The following is a 20,978-nucleotide window of genomic DNA, read 5'->3' as shown; positions in this document are numbered from 1 at the left end:
CTGGATTTGAAGCAGAGCCACAAGAGTGGCATTTTTGGTGGGAGGCAAGGTTTGAACCCTTGCCTCCCACCCCACCAAAGCCTTAAGGGCTTGGTGGTGGCCACCAGCCATTGTGATAATTCACGTCGCTGAATGCACCCCGTCTGGATTCTATTCCTGTCCAAGACTCGTCTCCGGGTCTCCAGTACCCAAGATATTGTCCTCTGCTGTGAACCACCATGACAACGTAGTCTATTATGAAGTGTGCTATTATGAAGAAAATTTATTATTCCTCAATTCGTTTCATATCCACATGCATTAAATTGAATTTTAACAACGTACAATTACGACATGTTTGATGACCAATTGAAGTACTTGAACTAATAAATGGAACTATTACGTTAAGATCATCTAATCTAATCTGTTTGGATTGTAAATTATTAGAGATATTTTTACTGTAGCACTTTTTGTGATGTGATGTATGTGAAATAAAAAGGTAATTGGGAAGGTAAAAAGGTGTATTGGAAATTGTAATGATAATGTAAGCAAATAAATTTGAGAAAATAAAAGCCAATCCAAACAAACCCTGTCAACTAGTAATTGATAAAAGCTACGCTGTGACCGGAGTATAATTCCAATCAAATTTGGAACTGTACCATTGAAAGTCTCGGGGTATTTTGCAACTCACTCGTAATTTCAATTCGCAAACTTGCAACTAATCCCAAATTTATTTAGCGAACAAAACTTAGTACTAGTCACTAACCTCGCTGATTTTCCAAATTAGGCCTTCAATTTTACAACAGTTCTCCAAACACCCCTCTTTTGATCTGCATTATTCTCTCCAAACCCCATCTATTCATCTAAATCAATTCTTCTGATAATCAGCTCCAATTCAAGTAGCGACATTCATAGAGAACACGCTTGTGAAGGCAGGGCCGGATTGTCTGACCTTATAAATTTTAGATGAACTCGCGGGGGAGGTATCCGCCGGGGATCTGGAACGGCCGCGGCGGAGGCGGAGCTGGAGGTTTTGGGACAGTAAACGCTAACCCTAATTTTCAGAATCGAAACCCCACTTACTATCATCATCAGCAGCAACAACAGCAATTTCAGCAAAATTATGGCCAGAGAAATTTACAGAATCAACAACACCACCATCATTTCCAGCAGCAGCAGCAGTGGATGAGACGAAATCCTGGTGGGACTCCATCTGATTCTTCTGTTAATGAAGTTGAAAAAACTGTCCAGCCCGTTACTCCTGATTCTGGGTACCTTACCTTTCGTGCTGTCATTTTAGGAACTTTTTGTGTCCGTTGTTTTGCATTTTCTGAAATAAAGTGCGAGTCTTTTCGCTAATTCCTGTGGTGTTTAGTTTCAGTAATTTTTTTTTTTTGGCTGGCGGACGAAATGTGTAGTTGTGTTATCTTGCTGTCTTGACAGATTTTGCGGCATTTTGAGTTGGGATTTATTTTTAAAATTTGTTGGCACGTATGATCTTATATTAGATGGGGTTGGGTCGTTTTGGTGTTGGATCGATATATAGGGGCTGTGCAATGTCAAGTGTTAGTGGTAGTTTTTGATAGCACATGTATTTTTATTTTTATGCAAATTCAAAAAAGAAGTGTTTTTTCAGCTAAAAATGGGTAGAGCATACTGGTTTTCTTGTTTATAGACGTGAAGCTTTGATTTCCTGCATGCCGTTTCATTTCAAACATGAATACTGGCGTAGGGTTGCAGCGATATTGAGTCTACTTTGTACCATGAATTATCAAGACCTTACTTTGTGAGCTACCAGTATCGGGTGGCCAAAGTAAAAAACTTTCATATTGTTTTCTTTCGAAGTTCATGTGCGTTGCCTTTCGCATAAAGCATTTTCAGGTTTCCAAAAATCATGGCGTGGTTGTTCTTGTTGTTGAACCTACTAACGTACTTTTTTTCATGTATTGTTACTATCCATGCTTGCATCCCTGTACTTGTGGTTGATTGACTTGCTAAATACTAGGATATGTCCATAGTATCTCAAATCTCTTCGTTTTCTGCATAGTAGCTTCCTTTTATAATTAACTTCTTTTGGACTTGTATTCTTCTTGTCCACATAGCTCTCAGGATTGGAAGGCTCGATTGAAGTTACCACCACCTGACACTCGATATAAAACAGAGGTATGTTAGGATGCGTGCCCATCCCACGAAAAAGTGGTTTACTTGCACTTGCCATTGATTGTAACTTCTTAACCGATGTTGAATTTCAGCTAGCAAATGACCTTCATTTCTGTTTTCTACTATGATCATGGTTGCTATTGCCTCTTAAAATCAATGGGGTTGCATTCTAGTCTTTACTCAAAAAGTATTATTGCAGAAACCTGAATTTTGAAGAAAACAACCACAAGCACTCAATGATAAAGAAAACTAAGAACAAAAAGAAAAATCTTAGTTGCATGACTCATAATTTAGTTGTTGTACAGGATGTTACTGCAACTAAAGGGAATGAGTTTGAGGATTACTTCTTGAAACGTGAATTGCTTATGGGAATATATGAGAAGGGCTTTGAAAGACCTTCTCCCATCCAGGAAGAAAGTATTCCTATTGCTCTTACTGGAAGTGACATTCTTGCTAGAGCCAAAAATGGAACTGGAAAAACTGCCGCATTTTGTATCCCTGCATTAGAGAAAATTGATACGGATTACAATGTGATTCAAGGTACCTCCTCTGCACATTTACCTTTTTAATACTTAAAGTCTTCATACGCTCCAAATGCATCTTTCATAGTATTCCCTTTGTATGAGTTTTAGTAGCATTTAGTTCAATAGTGGGCATTTAGCCCAGTGTTTGGATAAAGTATCAAACTGAATCTTCATGGTAATCTCAAATGCAATTTGTTGAAAACATGGACAGCAATCTATATGACATTGAAGTCCATGTTTAGCCTTTTCTGCATACAGTTATAAGGAGGAAACCTTTTTTAACCTCATGTAGTAATTTGTGAGCACATTTTAGTTATGTGCATAACTCTTTTGTTGGACCTATTATCCTTAAGAAAGTGTATAATAAGCATTAAGTTTGATTTATTAGACTATTTGTTTATTTGACTGTAAAATCTGGTATACTGCACTGCTGGTGGTCTAGCTGTCTCACCCGTAGCTTTTCTGGTATTTTTAAAACTGGATGCAGTTGTGATACTCGTCCCAACCAGAGAATTAGCTCTTCAGACATCACAAGTTTGTAAGGAACTAGGGAAGCACTTGAAAATACAGGTCATGGTTTCCACCGGAGGAACCAATTTAAAGGATGATATTATGCGGTTGTATCAACCTGTACATTTGCTGGTCGGGACTCCTGGGAGAGTACTTGATCTTACCCAAAAAGGTGTTTGCATTTTGAAAGATTGTGCAATGCTTGTCATGGATGAGGTATATTGATGAGTAATTTCATGCTTGTTTTTTGAAATTTCCTGTTCGCAATACTTTATATATGTAAACAGGTATCTATGTGTTTGTCTGTGTTTTTGTATGCACTGCATGTCTTCCTATATCCTAATATAACTTTTTGGATACCCAGAAACTTTTTGTGCCGAGGCATTTGACTACCTAATTGAGTTGTCCAAATGGATTTTGGGCTTTGCTTCTAGAATCCAGCTTTATATGCTTTTTTTATTTTGGTTCTTGAGAGGTTTAGTTTGGGAATTTGTGAAGATTTTTTATTGTTTGATTTTTACTACTGGAGTGATCTGGTGGAATATGAAATGTGCTTAAATTCACAGGCAGATAAACTCTTATCCCCAGAGTTTCAACCTTCATTGGAGCAGCTGATAGCATTTCTTCCTGTGAATCGACAAATTTTGATGTTTTCAGCAACATTTCCGGTGACTGTCAAAGAATTCAAGGATAGATATCTAAAGAAACCCTATGTCGTTAATCTCATGGATGAGCTAACTCTCAAAGGTATTACTCAATATTATGCTTTTGTAGAAGAAAGACAAAAGGTTCACTGCCTCAATACTCTTTTTTCCAAGGTTTGACTGTAACCCACTTGTGTTGCTTCTCCATTTTTTTCTGGTGACAAACTTTACAAGTGCACTCATTTGTTTGCAGCTGCAAATCAACCAATCAATTATCTTTTGCAACTCTGTTAACCGAGTTGAGTTACTAGCCAAAAAAATTACAGAGCTGGGCTACTCTTGCTTCTATATTCATGCTAAGATGCTCCAAGATCATAGGAACAGAGTATTTCATGACTTCCGTAATGGTGCTTGCAGGAATCTTGTATGCACTGGTCAGTAATTGATTTTTTTCACTTCAACTTCCAGCAATTTCTTTATGATGCTGCTACTATTTTGTACCGACTGTAATCCAAGTTGCAATCACTTTTATGCAATTTCACTGCCTAGATCTCTCTGGAGCTTTTGTTACATGTTTGGTAAAAAACTAATTTTCAAGGCAGCTCTGATCTGTTTGCATCACCTGCTTCCTGTAATTCATCTTAATATACTTTCCTGAAGAGCAACCTTTGTCATCAGTTAATATTCTGTCCCCCCATCCCAAAAAAAAAAAAAAACCCTTCTCATCCTGATGCTGTCTCCATTAACTTCACACGAAGCATTACATCTGACCTTGCACTACTGTAATTTGGAGCTGAAAACTGTAGGATACTCGTCGACAGATCCATGTCTATTTCGGATCACAGATTACTTTTTGAATTTTAATCAATAGTAGGTATGGTTCTAGTTTCAATTCTGTGTTATATTGCTCTGGATGAAGATTTTTTTGTGTAATATGCTTTGCAAGGGGAGGTCATTTTGACAATTGTAAAGAGGAAGAGATGGTCTTTTGTCCTTTAGGGATACTTTTATATAGTTGGGGCACAAAAATTGAATCAAAGTTGTGTTTTTATATGCGGACCAATGCTCTTCAATAGAATAAGTTTCAATGTAACTAGCCATACACTTTAATGAGTCTATCTTCATTTACTTCAAATGCGTGCTTGTTTTAAAATTGTTGGTTGCATTTCCACTTTCTGTGGTCAAGCATGGATGAATGATACAACTTTATGTCAAGGGTTCTGATTTTAGCGGAATTTTTTATTTGGACAGATTTGTTTACCCGGGGAATAGACATTCAAGCTGTCAATGTTGTCATAAATTTTGATTTTCCAAAAACTTCAGAAACATATCTGCACAGGGTATGTATGCAGTTAATATTGAAGAGCTGTACCGTACAGTTTTGTACTACTTGATGATATTGGAAATTCTCTGTTTAGGTGGGGCGTTCTGGAAGATTTGGACATCTTGGGTTGGCCGTGAATTTGATCACCTATGAAGATCGTTTCAACCTGTATGTACTTTTTCTGCCTTTGTGATTTATTTATTCCTTTTATGTGCTGTTTTTCATGATTTCTAAAATTGTTAATAACTCCGTATCTCTCTCTTTTAGGTATAGGATTGAGCAAGAGCTTGGAACTGAGATAAAACAAATTCCACCTCTCATAGACCAAGCAATTTACTGCCGATGACATGCAAAGAAACCTGAATATGGTGAGTGAGAGAAAAGATTAAAGCAATTATTGCAGTGATTAGATACGATATGGAAGAAAGGGAATGCTCAGGCTCAGCTTGGGCTCCATTTTGCTTGTTCTGTATAATTGTTGTTGGACAAGTTTAATTGCCCCATAAGAGTTTGTGCTGTTTAGGCAGTAACCATGCTTGGAATTCTTTTCAAGGTGAGTTCGTACAATTTAGAATTTTGACTCCCCAAGTGATGGTAAAAAGTGGCTAGCTACCCCTTGTTTCCGGGCAGAATTTGAAGTCTTGCCTGGATCTTGATATTATTAAATCAGACTCCCCAACTGGTTGGTTGGTGCTGTAATTTTTAACTCAGAGCACAACTTATACAGCAAGATGGGATCTCTCCTTTTTTTCGTTTTGCCTGTTGTTTATTCTGCTGGTATCCGATTGGTTCATAACTTTATTTGAACGCCTCCTGTATTGAGTTCGTTTGCCTAAAATTTCCCCTCTCTGTTTTCGCTTGAAATGAAACATAATACCCCTAGAACTGAGTGGTATTTCTAACGATTTCTCTATGCACGGGGAATTCTGGGATACAAAGGAAAGTTTGTAATTGTGTAGCTGTTCAAGAAATTTCATCTCCTTCCTAGCTGTCTTTTTTCCTTCCTTTCACTTTAGTAGAAATTGCAAGTTTGTTTGTCAATTTTTTGTTTTGGGGTTAAGGTTATTCTCCAACCTGACATTTGTAAGTACTATCTATTAAACTTAAAACAGAACAGAACTGATTTAGGACTTACAACTTCGTTCAGCCTCTGCTTGTTCTTGTGGAAGCATTCAAGTATTGATGATTATCTTTAAATTGCCATTGTATAGTACGTGAAAACCAAACCAAAAGGTCGTTTCTGATTCTTGAGAGAATAACCCATTCATCCATGATTCACCAATTCCAGCTATTGCCCATGGGATTATTAATTCGTGATAAAGTCCTACAAACTTAACCATTATTTTTTTTTGTAAGGTGCAATTGAAATTCACAAAATTTTTGAAGCCTCATTCGCCAGTGCGAGAACAAGGAAGCAATACAGGAGAGCAGGCAGCATCTTAGGCTTGGTTTGTTGGAATCAGACCAAATTGATTTTCAGAACTTGATTGGAGCAATCCAAGAAAATTACAGATGTCACACACATACAGCCCTCAAGTTGAGCACACAAACAAGTGAATGAAGGAAAAAGCGAAAGTGAATTATTTACCATTAAACAACAGAATACAAAAAAAAAAAAAAAAAATAATAATTACAGAAGGTGCAAACCAATATTTGTACTTCCTTCTTTCAATCCTTGTCATGTTACCTGTAATGGGAGGAAAAGTTTTAGGAACCGAAGCATGCGAATAACTTTTTTGGGACGTTGCCAGTTGAGCGGAATTTGGCTGCCGTTTCCTCAACCTTGAGAATATCCTCTCCTCGTTTTGCTTCAACCATTGCCCTCTTTTCCTCAGATTTCCTGTGAATTTCGGCCATTTTATTTTTCATCCTTTCTGCAGCTTTGGCCTTCTTCTTCTCAAATTCTTCCTGCTCATTCATGCACGACGAACGGTTACACATGTCTAAACAAGAGCTGCCTTGCTCAAGAAAACATTTACAGTTGATATAACATGAATTACGAATCATGTGTCTAAACAAGAGCTACCACATTCCAAGGCCCTCGTCATTGCTTTGCTTAAACAATATAAAAGAAGAAACACGTATCATGGGTTGTTCAGGCTTAGCTTCTCTGAAAGATATAAAAAAGGTACTCCAAATTTTGATATTATGCACTGTTCGTATTCTCTCGTAAAGGTATTTTTTTTTTACTGAAATTAAGCAAAGATATTTAGAGTGCCCAAAATAGTTTAGCTGAAAAGGTAGGAATCAGCTTAATTTGAACAAATTACTAGAGTTAAGGCAGCTAAGTGACTCCCTCCTAAGAAAATTAACAGCAGGAAAGCCTTTACCTCAATCAGCTTTAGTTCCACCTCTACTGATGCTTTTTTTGTGTTCTCCCATGCACCAATGGAAGACAACTTTTTATAAGCCCTGAAGAATTATAATACTGAGGTAAATACAACTAAATACCAAACCATCAAAGAGGAAAACATCAAGTAAAAAAGAACTTTATATTGATTGAGGCAGAAGGCAAACAAATTTAGACATAAGAGTCTCAATTTCGATTCATTGATGCGCACTAAATTATGAATTGGCTAGAAAGTGAATTAGGATGCAACTGCAGTCATGCCAGGTTCATTTTTGTTCAGGACTAAAAGTCCAAATCATCAGCCCAAATGTGGAACCAACTATGATTCAAGAGTAACCCGTACTAATCTGTGTCTGTGTCTTTTTTTTGTTTTTTAACCTGGGGACAACGTCAAAGTTGGAAATTCATTCGCTATGTATTGGTAAAAAGAGAACAGATTGTAGGAAAAGAAATGTATGGGAAACTTTATTTAAAATTGCTGCTTTTGTATCTCTTGTGCTTTCAATTCCTTGTATCTATTGCCTAAATTCTTAGCAGTTGCACAATACAGCATAGTTTTCATCACTTAATTACCTGGTAACAATTACACAGAAAAAATAGCAACAAGCAAAAACACCGAGATGAAGAGAAAACTGAAAAGTGAGGAAGGCCAAAGGAAACATACTTGTTATCTGCTTTAGCTTTTTCACTTTCTTCCCAGGCTTTTATCAAAGCCAGTCTTTTCTCCAATTCTACTCGTGCCAGAGCAGCATCTAGTTGTTGATAACAAGTATTCACAAAAAAAAAAAAATAAATAAATAAATAAAAGCCTAGCAAAATCAAGAACCAAGAACAACTAAAACCGGAGGGGGGGATTGTCACCCCACAGTTTACCTCTGTCCTTGGGATCCACCTTGTTCTTTTCATCTTCACGGTGTTCTGCAGGCTCTGTCATAATCAACTCAAGGAATATAAAATTCGGGAATATCCCAAGTAATCAAAATAACAAATAAGCTATAAATACATAGAGAGGGAGGGAATACTTTCTGCAATAAAAATTGGTTTCTCGATTGGAACAAGGGCCTTCTCAGATGAGTCATGCTTTGGGGGTTTTTCTTCAGGGGAGGATTCTTTAGAAGCTGCTGGGGCAGGGGCCAAAGCCTGAGGGGAGGATTCTTTAGAAGCTGCTGGGGCCAAAGCCAGAGGAGCTGATGTCTCCTGTTCTGGCTCAACATGTTCAGCTTGTTTTTCTCCCATGTTTCAATCCTTGTTGCACTAGTTAGTAGTAAAGCAAGTACTAGAATTCTAAGTTTCAGAGGGTATTATAGTGGCAAAGATTTCTTCAGAAAAACTCAGACTAAAGTGAAAGAAAGAGATGAGGCAGAAAGGTGGTAGGTAAATATAGTTAGAAGACGACGAAAAAGGTTGATTCATATCCTAAGACAGCTTGATTAGTTTAGGATGCTAGTCATTAAAGTTTGTGATTTCTTTCCAATTCTCTGGTTTGTGCCAAATGTTACCAATTCTTTTATAGTATTTTCTAAGCGAGTGCTAGTATTAGTTTAAGTATAGTTGCTTCCTGTGACCACCCCAGAAAGCAAATGAAATCGGGTGTCTTGGATCTGGGAAGGTAATCCTTTGTGTGATTTCCACATTTTCCAAAGATGCAGCGGAATTCCTACTTTTTCATTCTGTTTCTTGTTCCTATCATCTTTTTTTTTTTTTTTTCTCTTTTTTGGTATATAACGTACCTTTGCAACTATTTACAATATTCTTGCACGTTAAACTTGGTGAATATTGGGGAGTTTTCTTCAGGTAGGTAGACTTTTGTGGGTCCAGGCGTTTTAATTAACAGCTTAAATCAATTAAACATTTTGTTAAGTATCATAACCGCAGCTGAGTATCATGCTAATATTAACTTTAATAAAGATTGCTTCTTCTTCATAGACACTGAGAAATAGATTGTCAGTTACATTTGGATCAAACATGCATGGAAATAAAAAAAGGGCAGGGAAGATGAGGATTTTTTTTTCTTTTTTTGGGTTGGTCTGTGGATGGGGATTTTTTTTTTTTTTACGGAGATAAATTCTTAAAAATTGATGTCTTTCAAAGAAAATAGAGAAATGATGAATACGAAAACTGCCCCAGCAATTTTTTTGCTTTTACAGTAATGAGATGTGAAGCTAAAAGAAGCATCTTTGCAAAGGGGGAAATCATTCTTACGTTATTTGGAATAACACTATAGTATTTTTATTTTATATGATGTATGTAAGATAAAAGCGTGATTGAAAATATAAAATATTGATTCAAAAATGTTTTTATTGCAAATGATAAGCAAGATATAAATACATACATGTGTCAATAGATAAAGGAATATTATCATTCTGATTTATTATTGTCTACATATGATACTATCCTGCAATAACTTCATTCTGAATCTATTGCTCCGAACTGTTTCTTGATTAAATTCGTAAGTTTTACGTAATCCCACATTATTAACTATGATTGAGATGAGAATACTTTTACAATTATGAAGATGATTGCGGATTTTGGTTGAACCCAAAATATGAATTCATTTTCTCTTTGGTCCTGTAGTACTACTGTTCATGCATGCCAGCAATGATATTCCTCGTTCTTTTTCCTGCCACTTCTTCTTTTCTTTTTCTTTTTTTTTCCCAAAAATCTTTTCCTGTTTTCCTATTCCTTTCTCTTTGGAGTGACCAGTTGTTCTCAAGGACGAGGATGCTTGCAAGTCTTGTTACTTATAAGACCCTCATCCAGTTAGTTCTAGAACAATTAGACCAAAAACATGCAAGAAGGTTTAACTCGAAAATTTACAACTTTCCAAGATTTTCAGCAAGCGAAACCGCCCCCTCCTTGGAAATGAATGCGTTGCTATAGTGGCTATAAAAAAAAACATATACTTACCTTATGTGACTCATTTTAATTCAATGAGAAAATATGTTATCTCTAACTTTACTAGACTTGCACAAACAACTGAGAATTATAGGTAAATAGTAATGCACACGAATCAATTTCTTAGTGCAAGATGAACGTTTCAGATACATATTTATTCTTTGACAAATAACAGTGATCCGGTAATTGGCTTATTCGTTATCTCTCTTAAACAACAATTTAAGGCTTGGTGGGAAACTCTGCTTCCCACCAATTGCCACATTAAATGATTTTTTAAAAAATCCAAAAAACGCTCATCCGTCTGATCCGGTGGTGATTCAGTTCCCACTGATCCCCCTAGACCCAGTTGGATCTCTCCCTTAGATTAGGATATTGTAGTCTATTATAGATAAATTGACCATAAACAAAAAAAAAAAAATTATCTCTCTTAAACAAGAAACTTGCTGTTTCATTGGAAAATTGGAGCTGGAAAACACTTTAAGCCTAGTTATAAGTTGCCGTGGATAATTCCTGACCCTGATTCAGCCACAAGGCCCACAACACCACTAACTTCTTCGCAACGTGGAAGCTTGCAAGTATTCATGCATAGATTCATTCTTAAAATACAGAATATTTTCCTTGTACATATAGAAATACCAATTTGTGACAAATGAAACTAAAATGAAGAAAAAATCTCTGCAATCAATCCAAGAGTTCGTTCGTTTGTAAACTTGCAAGGATTATATGGAAGGTAAGTAGGTAACTGGTTCTATTCCATATACCAACTATGAAATCCTGTTTGGATGAATGAAGGCATGCAAAAAGAAGCACATGGTTGCACGTGAAGATTTCCCCATAAACCACAGCTTTTTATCCAAGCCATGTTACTCTTGGATGGTTTGCTCTTAATCTTGAGGCTTTTTATATTTGACCATACCGTGAAAGACGCCCTTCTTTATTAATTCCTCCTTTCTTTGTGCTGTGTACTAATTTTTCCTTCTTCGGATTAATTGTCCTTTGACTTTTTTCCTAATCCTTTGGCCGTCCGATCTCTGAACTTTCGGTGGTAGCAGGGGCCTGTTTCCATTGGTTTTGGATCAAATTTGTGCTCTGGTAGATCTAATTAATCTTAGTTAGAAAGCATTGCTTAATTAATTAGTCCAACCGACCAAATCAAGAAATCACTGTCACAAGGTAGACTCTCTTCTCATGCTATCACGACTTCTTGCCTTTCTTCTTCTTTTTTTTTTTTTTAACATATTTTTTTTTTCCAGCCTTCTAATTTAACGTACATGGGACTCCATCAATCAATGTTGCAGTGGGAACATCGTAGCTTGGTTGAATCATGCTTCTGTTTTATCATCATTTGTTCACCTGATATTTATAAAAGAATCTGTCTATCAAGTGCTTAATCGGCATTCGTTAGGAAAGAATTCGTGTGTTAGATCTTGGAAAAGTAAAATTAATTTTTTTTAAAAAAAAAATCATACAAACATGAGGTAAATAAATCGTAAAAAGAATTTTATGAAGATCAGGTATAGATCTCGACTTTTAGTTTTGGAAACAGATTAAAAGCTAATCCGGCCATCCATGTCCAAGCGGTTTTGATTGTTCCCAAATGAACGTTTACAAGCGAGTTTGTACTTTGTATTAGATACTAGTACGTGATTTCTCAGGAACAATAAAATGATACCGTTACGTGAGCTTAATTAGTGACAAATTTCTCTGGGACTGTTGTTCCTGACCAACGTTATTCGTCATCAACCATCTCTTCCTTGGAATTCTGATCTAACAAACCTAGCTTCTTACGAAGAAGAGGAATTAATTTGCTAAATTGTGGTGTTATCTTGACTTCGTAAACCGCTACAATGACCGTAATTGACCGATGATGCGCCTTCCTTTGGCACCAACGTGCCGGCTGGGGCTGTGTTTTCTCCATGATTTACAAGTTAAAGCCGTGATTGTTGGTGCATATTATAGAATGATAATTTGTTGCCAAAGACTCTTCTATTACATATTTTCTATTACAATGCATGGATTGGTTGATATAAGTTTTGCAATATTCTGTGTATCTTTCCACTAGATTAATATACACCATATTTGGTGTAAGTCTTGACTTACACTAATCAAATAAAAAAAAAATTAACCAAATATTACAAGAGGAGGAAAATTTGGAAATGCTTCACTAACGTGATTTGTAGTTCCTATGCAAGTAGGCATGTCAATGGGTCGGGTCTTACCTAGATTCAACCCAGACCCAATATATTTAGGTAGGGTTTGGATTTAATTTCTCAAATTCAGACCCTATCCAAACCCAGACCCAGACCCAGATCCAGACCCACGAGGGTTTGGGTAAGGTCTGATTTTCTAGAATCCATAACCAAATTCAGACTCATACCCGACCTTACCCAAACCCATATATATTTAATTAAATAATATATATATATATGTAAATTTATAAAATAATCTAATATTTTATGGTTATTGGATTGAATACAATAAGATTTTATGGCATCAGAATTTGCATTTAGTATTGGTGGTTGGGTGATTGATGAGACTCACGCCAAATTGCTTCTAAATATGGTTGAAATATTAGTGGCTACTAATGATTGGATAGAATCAAAGAAAAAATGAGTAAGTGTTTATATATCTTCTTATTCTATTATTTATTTGTTATCGGTTCTTAGTCAAATGACTTTTACCCCATTCACTATTTTAGTATTGGATTACAAGACATCTACTAACATCGAGATTTAAATAAGAAAAAGAGGTACAAAATTACATTTTTTTAATAAGACTAAATATTTATATACATTATGGTTGTTTTCTTTTTAAAAACTAATCCTAGTTGTCATTATAATTGGTATAAACTTTTTCAAGAAAAGGAGAAAAGGTAAAGACAAACAAATGAAATATTGGATATGGATGCTATTAAATCTTTGAAAATATATAGAAGTAGTCAATAATAATTTTTTCTTTGAGTTCACACTATTGCATTCAACTTGTTAAGTGTTAATTTTATTATTTGAAAACAAAAATTGGATGGTATTTATATTATTTATGAACTCTATATATTTTAAATACATTTTTACTTTAATATGTTTAGAAAATACCCATGAATGTTCATTGGATACCCAGATCCATAAGGATAAGGGTATGGACTTACTTTTTCAGACCCAAAAAAATTTGAATCTGGGTTTGGGTCTAACTAAATTAAATGGGTTTAGATCTGAATTAAAGGGATCCAACCCAGATCCTACCCATTGACATGCCTATAGTGAGTTTCGACTGATTACTCCAAGTTTTGTTAGTTAACCCAATAGCAATGGAGAAGATTGGACCATGTATGATGAAGAGTAAGCTAGACTAAGAAATACTATATAAGTAAATCGATCTTGTGGTGTGGATCTCTCTTCTTATTATTATCGTTGTTTCTTTTTGATAAGTTTCTATTTTTGTAGGGGATAATGTATATGCTTTCTATGGTTTTCCCCCTTCTTTTTATTTTTAACTCAAAAATCAAAATTAGAAAAAAAAAACCTGAACATGCATGGGTAGAATGCAGCTTGTGTAGATGCGGATCATGGGGGTCACAAGTCGTGTTCTGCTCGGTTCGACCGATTCCTATAAATTTTATAGGTTTTAGTATCAATTCATGTAATTTGGAGTAAACGTGAATTTGTTAATTTATATATAAACAATCAAACTAGCAATTACCACATTAAAACTGTACAAATATATACCAACAAATATAGTACGAACCAATTTGATTCAGACAAAATTCAACCCGACGCACCGAACAACACACTTGTACTGCTCCACACTCTAACATTTGTAACCTCCATGTCGGTGCAGAAACAGTGAAGGGCCAAAACTTTAACGGAAACCAAGTCTCACTTGTACTGCAACTCCACTCGCTTCGTAGTTCGTACAGACAAAAGGTGGATTCATTCATGTCGTCGTTTGTTTGAGGCAAAACGGGGTACTCCAGCGCCCATAGATACGCTTCACAGAACCCCTATAAATTCAAAACCTTCTCTTTCACTTCAGCCATGCCCGCCACCCCAACTCCATCCATACGTTGCATAAACCCCAACATTATTTTGAGAGGAAAGATATAGAGGGCTAGAAGCTGTTCGAAGTTTGCATGCATGATGGACGTGTACATTTCTGAAGAGTACGTGGTTCGAAGAAGAATTGAGAAAAAAACAGCAACCAAAGCTTGTAAAATGCCTTCCAATGACGGGGCATCCGAAGCAATAGCTAGCAAGAGGCTTGAAGAGAAGGAGAGAACATTTCGTTCACAGCCTTGTAATCATCTCGACAATAATGATGCTATCTCTTCGATTTCTACTGCCAACTCTTCTGAATATGGCAAAAATGCTGTTTTCACCTACCTCTCTGCTTAGCCAATTAATTTCATATGTACGTAGCCTACATATAGTGACTCGTTTGTGGTACATTAATCCAGATTTTAAACATTAGTTCATTGTTAATCTCTGCTTTTGACAAAAATGAAAAATGTGGCGTTTGATTGATCTTGATGGCGACTTTTTTCATTGTTTACGAAGCATTTCCTTTACACCTTGATTATTTTTTTATGGCTTCTAGCCCCAGTGTCTATATATATACATAGTATGACATTTTCCCGTTGGACTTGATTTCTGACTTGCATTCGTTTAAAGTCATATACAGTAATTAGTTCCAGAAGCCGTGTTCATGATCTTCTCCGATTGATTAATCAACAACATAAACACCAAATTATCATTAACTAAGATAATAAATGAATTTCTTTTTTCTTTTTTTTTTTAAAAAAACGGGCTTTTGATGACAAAACAAGTCACTTTAGTGGTACTTGTACGCAAAATGTTCAGGTTTTTGTGGTATTCATTCTGGGAAGTTAGTTGCGCTTTCTGTTTATTCTTTTTTTTTTTTTCAATCTCTTTGTCATTTTTTGTTTAATTGTTTTTAATATAATACGATTACATCATCGCCTTTCATCCAAGTTACAGAAACCATAGAGCTACGGACCTATGGGCTGGAATAAACAATGTACAGTATCCTTTCAACAAGCCATCATCACCAACCCAAAAGCTTTGCTGAGCGCTACTCCAACTTTTATGCCTTCAATCAAATGTTTTCCAAACATCGTTAATATCCGTTCGAGTTAAATTTAACGCTTGTATATGACTTAAGTTCTACCTACAATTTAGTCTAAATTACATAGATTGAAGAGCTTTATTCAAGAATTTATTAAAGTATTTGAGAATTTTAAGTATCTAGTCTAACTCGTGCAGATCAAAAACTTGTCACTACTTAGCAACCTTTGTTGAGTCTGAAATGAAAGTCTTTTTTGCATATAAAGCCGCTTTTTTTGTTGGGGGGGGGGGGGGTTCTATGGAGGGCCAAAGGCCCTGTCTATTACACTGAAACTAATCTAGGGGTAGAGAAACACCCCCCCCCCCCCTGCTTCCGGGGCCGATAGCAGGTCCAACTAAGTTCTTCAAAGACAACCTCTTTGCAAAAATGTGTGCAGTAGAACTTCCTTGCCTCCAAGTGTAGATAACTTTCCATTGCATATAAAGCTACTCGATTTCATGATTTTGAATTGAACAGATAGGCTTGATTGCGTATAAATCTATTTTGCTTAATGTCAAAAAAAAAGAAGGGGAAGCCCATAAACAGATTTCTAAACCAACTACTCCGACAATAGTTGACCGCCAAGAATTCAATCTCTTGACTTGCATTTTTATACAAAATTTTCTGAAAATTTCATCAACGAGTGCATATGTATCTCTTTGTTCCGGTGACAGTTTAATCCCCTTCGAGTCCCTTTGAAGTTTGAACCCCTTGAGTACAAAAGGTGGACCCCCTTGTACTGCAACTCCACTCGCTTCGTAGTTCGCACAGACAAAAGGTGGCTTCATTCATGTCGTTTATTTGAGGCAAAACGTGGTCTTCCAGCGCCCATAGATACACTTCACAGAACCCCTATAAATTCAAAACCTTCTTTTCAGCTATGCCGGTACCCCAACTCCATCCATACGTTGCATAAACCCCAACGTTTCCATTGCATTAACACTTTCTTGCCCCACTATTTTGAGAGGAAAGATCTCAAGGGCTAGAAGCTGTTCGAAGTTTGCATGCATGATGGACGTGTACATTTCTGAAGAGTACGTGGTTCAAAGAAGAATTGAGAAAAAAACAGCAACCAAAGCTCGTAAAAGGCCTTCGAATGATGGGACATCCAAAGCAACAGCTAGCAAGAGGCTTGGGGAGAAGGAGAAAAAATTTCGTTCACTGCCTTGTAATCATCTCGACAATAATGATGATATCTCTTCGATTTCTACTGCCAACTCTTCTGAATATGGCAAAAATGTTGTTTTCACCTACCTTTCTGCTTAGCCAATTAATTTCATAAGTAGCCTACATATAGTGATTCGTTTGTGGTACATTAATCCAGATTTTAACCATTAGTTAATTGTTAACCTCAACGTTTGACAAAAATGAAAAATGTGGCGTTTGATTGATCTTCATGGCAACTGTTTTCTTGTTTACGAAGCATTTCCTTTACAACTTGATTAGTATTTTATGGCTTCTAGCCCTAGTGTCTATATTATATATGGGATAATTTCAAAAACCTCTCTTAAGGTTTCTGACAATTTCACTCAGCACCCCCCAATTTTAGAAAATTACACTGATCTCCCTTGCTTTTACTATTTAAGTAACACTATAGACCCATTAGGCTAGAATTATACTTAAGTATCCTAAAATACCCTTATGCAATATCATAACATCAAAAGAAAGTCAAAAAAAGGTTTAGTGATCAATTTTAAAAAAAAAGTAACAAACACTTTTATCCAAATTTGTTATGCTTCCACGATAATTGTAAACCCAAAACCTCATCAACCGTTCAAGCAAATTCCAATTTAATTCCCAAATTCTATCAATTTTGGTACCACTAAAATCCCAAATTTTACCAAAATTGCACTCTAACTTAATCTCCAAATTCTATCAATTTCAGCATCATCAAAATCCCAAACTCTGCCCAAATCACTTTACAAATAGACCATAACCACCACCATCAACTAAAATACCCTCAAAAGGTTCTCACCCCAAATTAACACTATATTTTTCTATTGGCTAATCTCACACCTCAAATTATGAACCCGATACCTATCGCATATCACCTTTTTTGAACAGAAGATCTGGCCAACTACTATTGATGTCTATGCCAAGAGAAACCCCATATTCCAATGGCGTTAGGAACAGAGAAACTAATCTTTGTGACAAACCACCACCAATACTTGTAAATCCAACAAAAATGAAGCTAAATGAAGATATTAGATTCTAGTGCGTGATAGACATAATAGCATAACCTAGAGTCATTCCTTTTTCTCTTCCAACCATAGCCCATTAATTTCATTTTTTTCCTCTCTATCACAACCATCTTCATCATTTCCATCTAATTTGATCATAAAATTTTCATTCGCTCTTTCAATTTGTAATTTTGAAAATTTTGATTCTTTAATATATGCAAATTATAATACGAGAAGAAATAAACAAGAGGGCTGATAGTTAAGTACCACAAAAAGAGAGAAATAGACAAGAAATAAACATTTTGGGTACGTTTGCATGGTGGTGTAGTTGATGGGTGGAAGAAACTGTGGGGTTGTAGGTAAGAAGGAGAAATCGTAAGAAATAGCAAAAAAAAAAAGATAGAAAGAGAAAAGAAACTACTGTTAATTAAAGTAGGGTTAGAAATGATGACAAGTTGTTGCAAGTTTTTATATTTCCTTTTACTTTTGACTTGGTTTTTATATCCCACATATGTGATGAATTATCTATTAAGTAGAGGGTATTGTAGTCATTTTGTTGAATTGAGGGAGACTTGTGTAATTTTCTAAAATTGGGGGGAGCAAAGTGAAATTGTTAGAAATCTGAAAGGAGGTTTCTGAAATTATCCCTATATATAGAATACGACATTTTCCCGTTGGACTTGATTTCTGACTTGCATTCGTTTAAAGCCATATACAGTAATTAGTTCCAGAAGCCGTGTTCATGTTCTTCTCCGATTGATTAATCAACAACATAAACACCAAATTATTATTAACTAAGATAATGAATGAATTTCTTTTTTCTTTTTTCTTTGTTTTAAAAAGGGGCTTTTGACCACAAAACAAGTCACTTAAGTGGTACTTGTACTCAAAATTTTCAGGTTTTTGTGGTATTCATTCTGGGAAGTTAGTTGCGCTCTCTGTTTTTTCTTTTTTTCGTTTTCAATTTCTTTTTCATTTTTTGTTGAATTGTTAAAACGAGTTCGTCTAGAAATTTAATATAATACGATCACGTCATCGCCTTTCATCCAAGTTGCAGAAAACATTGAGCTACGGACCTATGGGCTGGAATAAACAATGTACAGTATCCCTTCAACAATCCATCATCACCAACCCAAGAGCTTTTCTGAGTGCTTTTTTTTTTTTCCAAGAAACGGTAGGAATTGTATCAAATGATTCAAAGCTTTACACTCGCTGAGCAAAGACTCCAAAATGCTATACAAAAGTGTTAGAGCATCGAGGATTGTTCCATACCTCATCACTATATATATTTTTTCCTCATCACTATATATGCCTAAAGCATATCTGCTTACATTTTTAACCAAACTATCACTCTCCTTATTTGAGTAAAATGAGCATTTTTGAAACAAAGAGTTCAAGTTCTTGATGTCATCAGTCATGGTAGCCAATCTGATGTCTTTAGTTTTCCTAGATTTCAACGACACCATGAGGTGCTTCAGAGGGATTTGCACACAGACTTCTAACCATTGCTTTCCACTTGCCTTGATTAAGGCTAATCTTACTGCTTCAGCTAAGTCCAATGCTTGTATACCTGCACTTCTGTCCCTCAAAGCCCACGCCACCTGAGTGCTGACTCCGACTTTTAAATAATCAAGATACTGTACGCCATGCCTACAATCAAATCTTTCCATACATTGTTAATATCCGTTTGAGTTAAATTTACAGCTTGTATATGACTTAAGTTCTACCTACAATTTAGTATAAATTGCATAGATTGAAGAGCTTTATTCAAGAATTTGTTAAAGTATTTGAGAATTTCAAGTATCTAGTCTAACTTGTGCGGATCAAAACTTGTCACTACTTGGCAACTTTGTTGAGTCTGAAATGAAAGTCTTTTTGCATATAAAGCTGCTTTTTTTTTTTGGATTCTATGGAGGGCCAAAGGCCATGTCTCAAAGACTAACTCTTTGCTGAAAAATCTGCAGAAGAATTTCCTTGCCTCCAAGTGTGGATAACTTTCCATTGCATATAAAGCTACTCGATTTCATGATTTTGACTTGAAAAGACAGGCTTGATTGCACATGAAGCTATTTTGCTCAATGTCTTGTTAGGATAATTTTTAAGAAATAAAAAAATAGGGAAGCCCAAAAATATCCCAACAGCACCAGAGGCAGGTCATTTGGGCCTAAAACTCAATTTTAAAGAATTAGAGGCGTTCTTTTAAGAATAGATATATGTAACTCATTCTTCATTCTTGAAGAAGCCAAAAATCAAAATTTTTCTGTAAGCCCATTAATCCAACTTTATTCTAGAGGCATGTTTTGGTGCCTATAGTGCAAGAGTACTCAAGATTACTTTTTGAATTTAAATAGGGGACTATAAGAAAAAATTGCTATTTCTACCAAAAAGAAAAGGCGAAAAAATTGAAAAATTTGCTAGTAGAATATTAAACTAGGGGCTTTGCTGACAGCCAACAATTCTCACACAGTTAATCTCCTTGTTTCAGAAATTCATACAATTTGGAAAGTTAGTTTTCTCAGGATACAATACAGAAAGTTGAAACCAATTAAAAAACCAAACAAGTAACTCGATTTTTGTCCAACTTATAAAAATTGCAAATGCGAGTTTATCTAATGTAGTTGGTTTGACGATTTTAAAGTTAAAATTCAGCCGAAAACTGAAAGATAATTTATTATGTCAAAAATCAATCATTTTTGAACGAGTTGGAAGAACAGAACTAGCTTAGAGAAGCAATTCAATCTTCGTCTCCAATTAATAATTGGAATTGGTAAACTCGACTTAATTGCTTCCACAAACCAAACTCAAAATCCTCATAAGCTATGGTGCAACGCATTCTAATCTTGGTCAATTTGCTATTTTTCTATGTAAACATGGTACTACTTCCAAATCCTATTTTTCTTAGACGCCTCCAAACCCAATATTCTTAGACACTGGTAAATCAATTTTCAGTCTCCCAATTCAAATTTATTCCTAGGTTGCTTTCATTTTCTTTTGGGCAAATTTCACTTTACCCCCTGTGATTTAGTATTTTTCTACATAACCCCCCTATGGTTTCAAAAATTATACATAAATTCTCATAATTTGGATTAAAGTGTCGAAGTGACAGAAATAATCATTCGTAACAGAGTTACCTAAAATATTAAAGATACCCTTATATAAAGTTGAAAATTATTTATTAACCAAGGGAGGTTATGTGTATATTTTGAAAACTATAAGGGGATTATATGGTAAAATATTAAACCATAAGGGATTTATATGGTAAAACATAAAAATCATACGGGGTTAATGTGTTATGTA

At 35.5% G+C, this 20,978-nt stretch overlaps 2 protein-coding genes across 2 annotated transcripts; one reads left to right on the top strand and one right to left on the bottom strand.

Moving 5' to 3' along the window:
- Positions 1 to 744: 744 nt before the first annotated feature.
- LOC113781528 (DEAD-box ATP-dependent RNA helicase 8-like) lies at positions 745 to 5,894 on the top strand. Its single transcript, XM_027327479.1, has 9 exons — positions 745 to 1,247; positions 2,079 to 2,139; positions 2,442 to 2,676; positions 3,148 to 3,386; positions 3,737 to 3,988; positions 4,068 to 4,248; positions 5,066 to 5,154; positions 5,233 to 5,306; positions 5,406 to 5,894. Exons 1-9 carry the CDS (start codon positions 943 to 945, stop codon positions 5,482 to 5,484), a joined length of 1,515 nt encoding a protein of 504 aa, XP_027183280.1. The 5' UTR covers positions 745 to 942; the 3' UTR covers positions 5,485 to 5,894.
- A 798-nt stretch (positions 5,895 to 6,692) lies between these two features.
- On the bottom strand, positions 6,693 to 8,807 carry LOC113781238 (remorin 1.4-like). Its single transcript, XM_027327141.1, has 5 exons — positions 8,511 to 8,807; positions 8,362 to 8,415; positions 8,153 to 8,240; positions 7,469 to 7,550; positions 6,693 to 7,046 (listed from the first exon to the last, which is right to left on the bottom strand). The coding sequence occupies exons 1-5, from the start codon at positions 8,722 to 8,724 to the stop codon at positions 6,846 to 6,848; spliced, it is 639 nt and encodes a 212-aa protein (XP_027182942.1). The 5' UTR covers positions 8,725 to 8,807; the 3' UTR covers positions 6,693 to 6,845.
- Between the last annotated feature and the right edge of the window lie 12,171 nt (positions 8,808 to 20,978).

The sequence above is a fragment of the Coffea eugenioides genome, chromosome 8 (genome assembly GCF_003713205.1).
Source record: "Coffea eugenioides isolate CCC68of chromosome 8, Ceug_1.0, whole genome shotgun sequence".
Classification (NCBI taxonomy): domain Eukaryota; kingdom Viridiplantae; phylum Streptophyta; class Magnoliopsida; order Gentianales; family Rubiaceae; genus Coffea; species Coffea eugenioides.
This window is presented reverse-complemented; position numbering and strand designations above follow the sequence as displayed.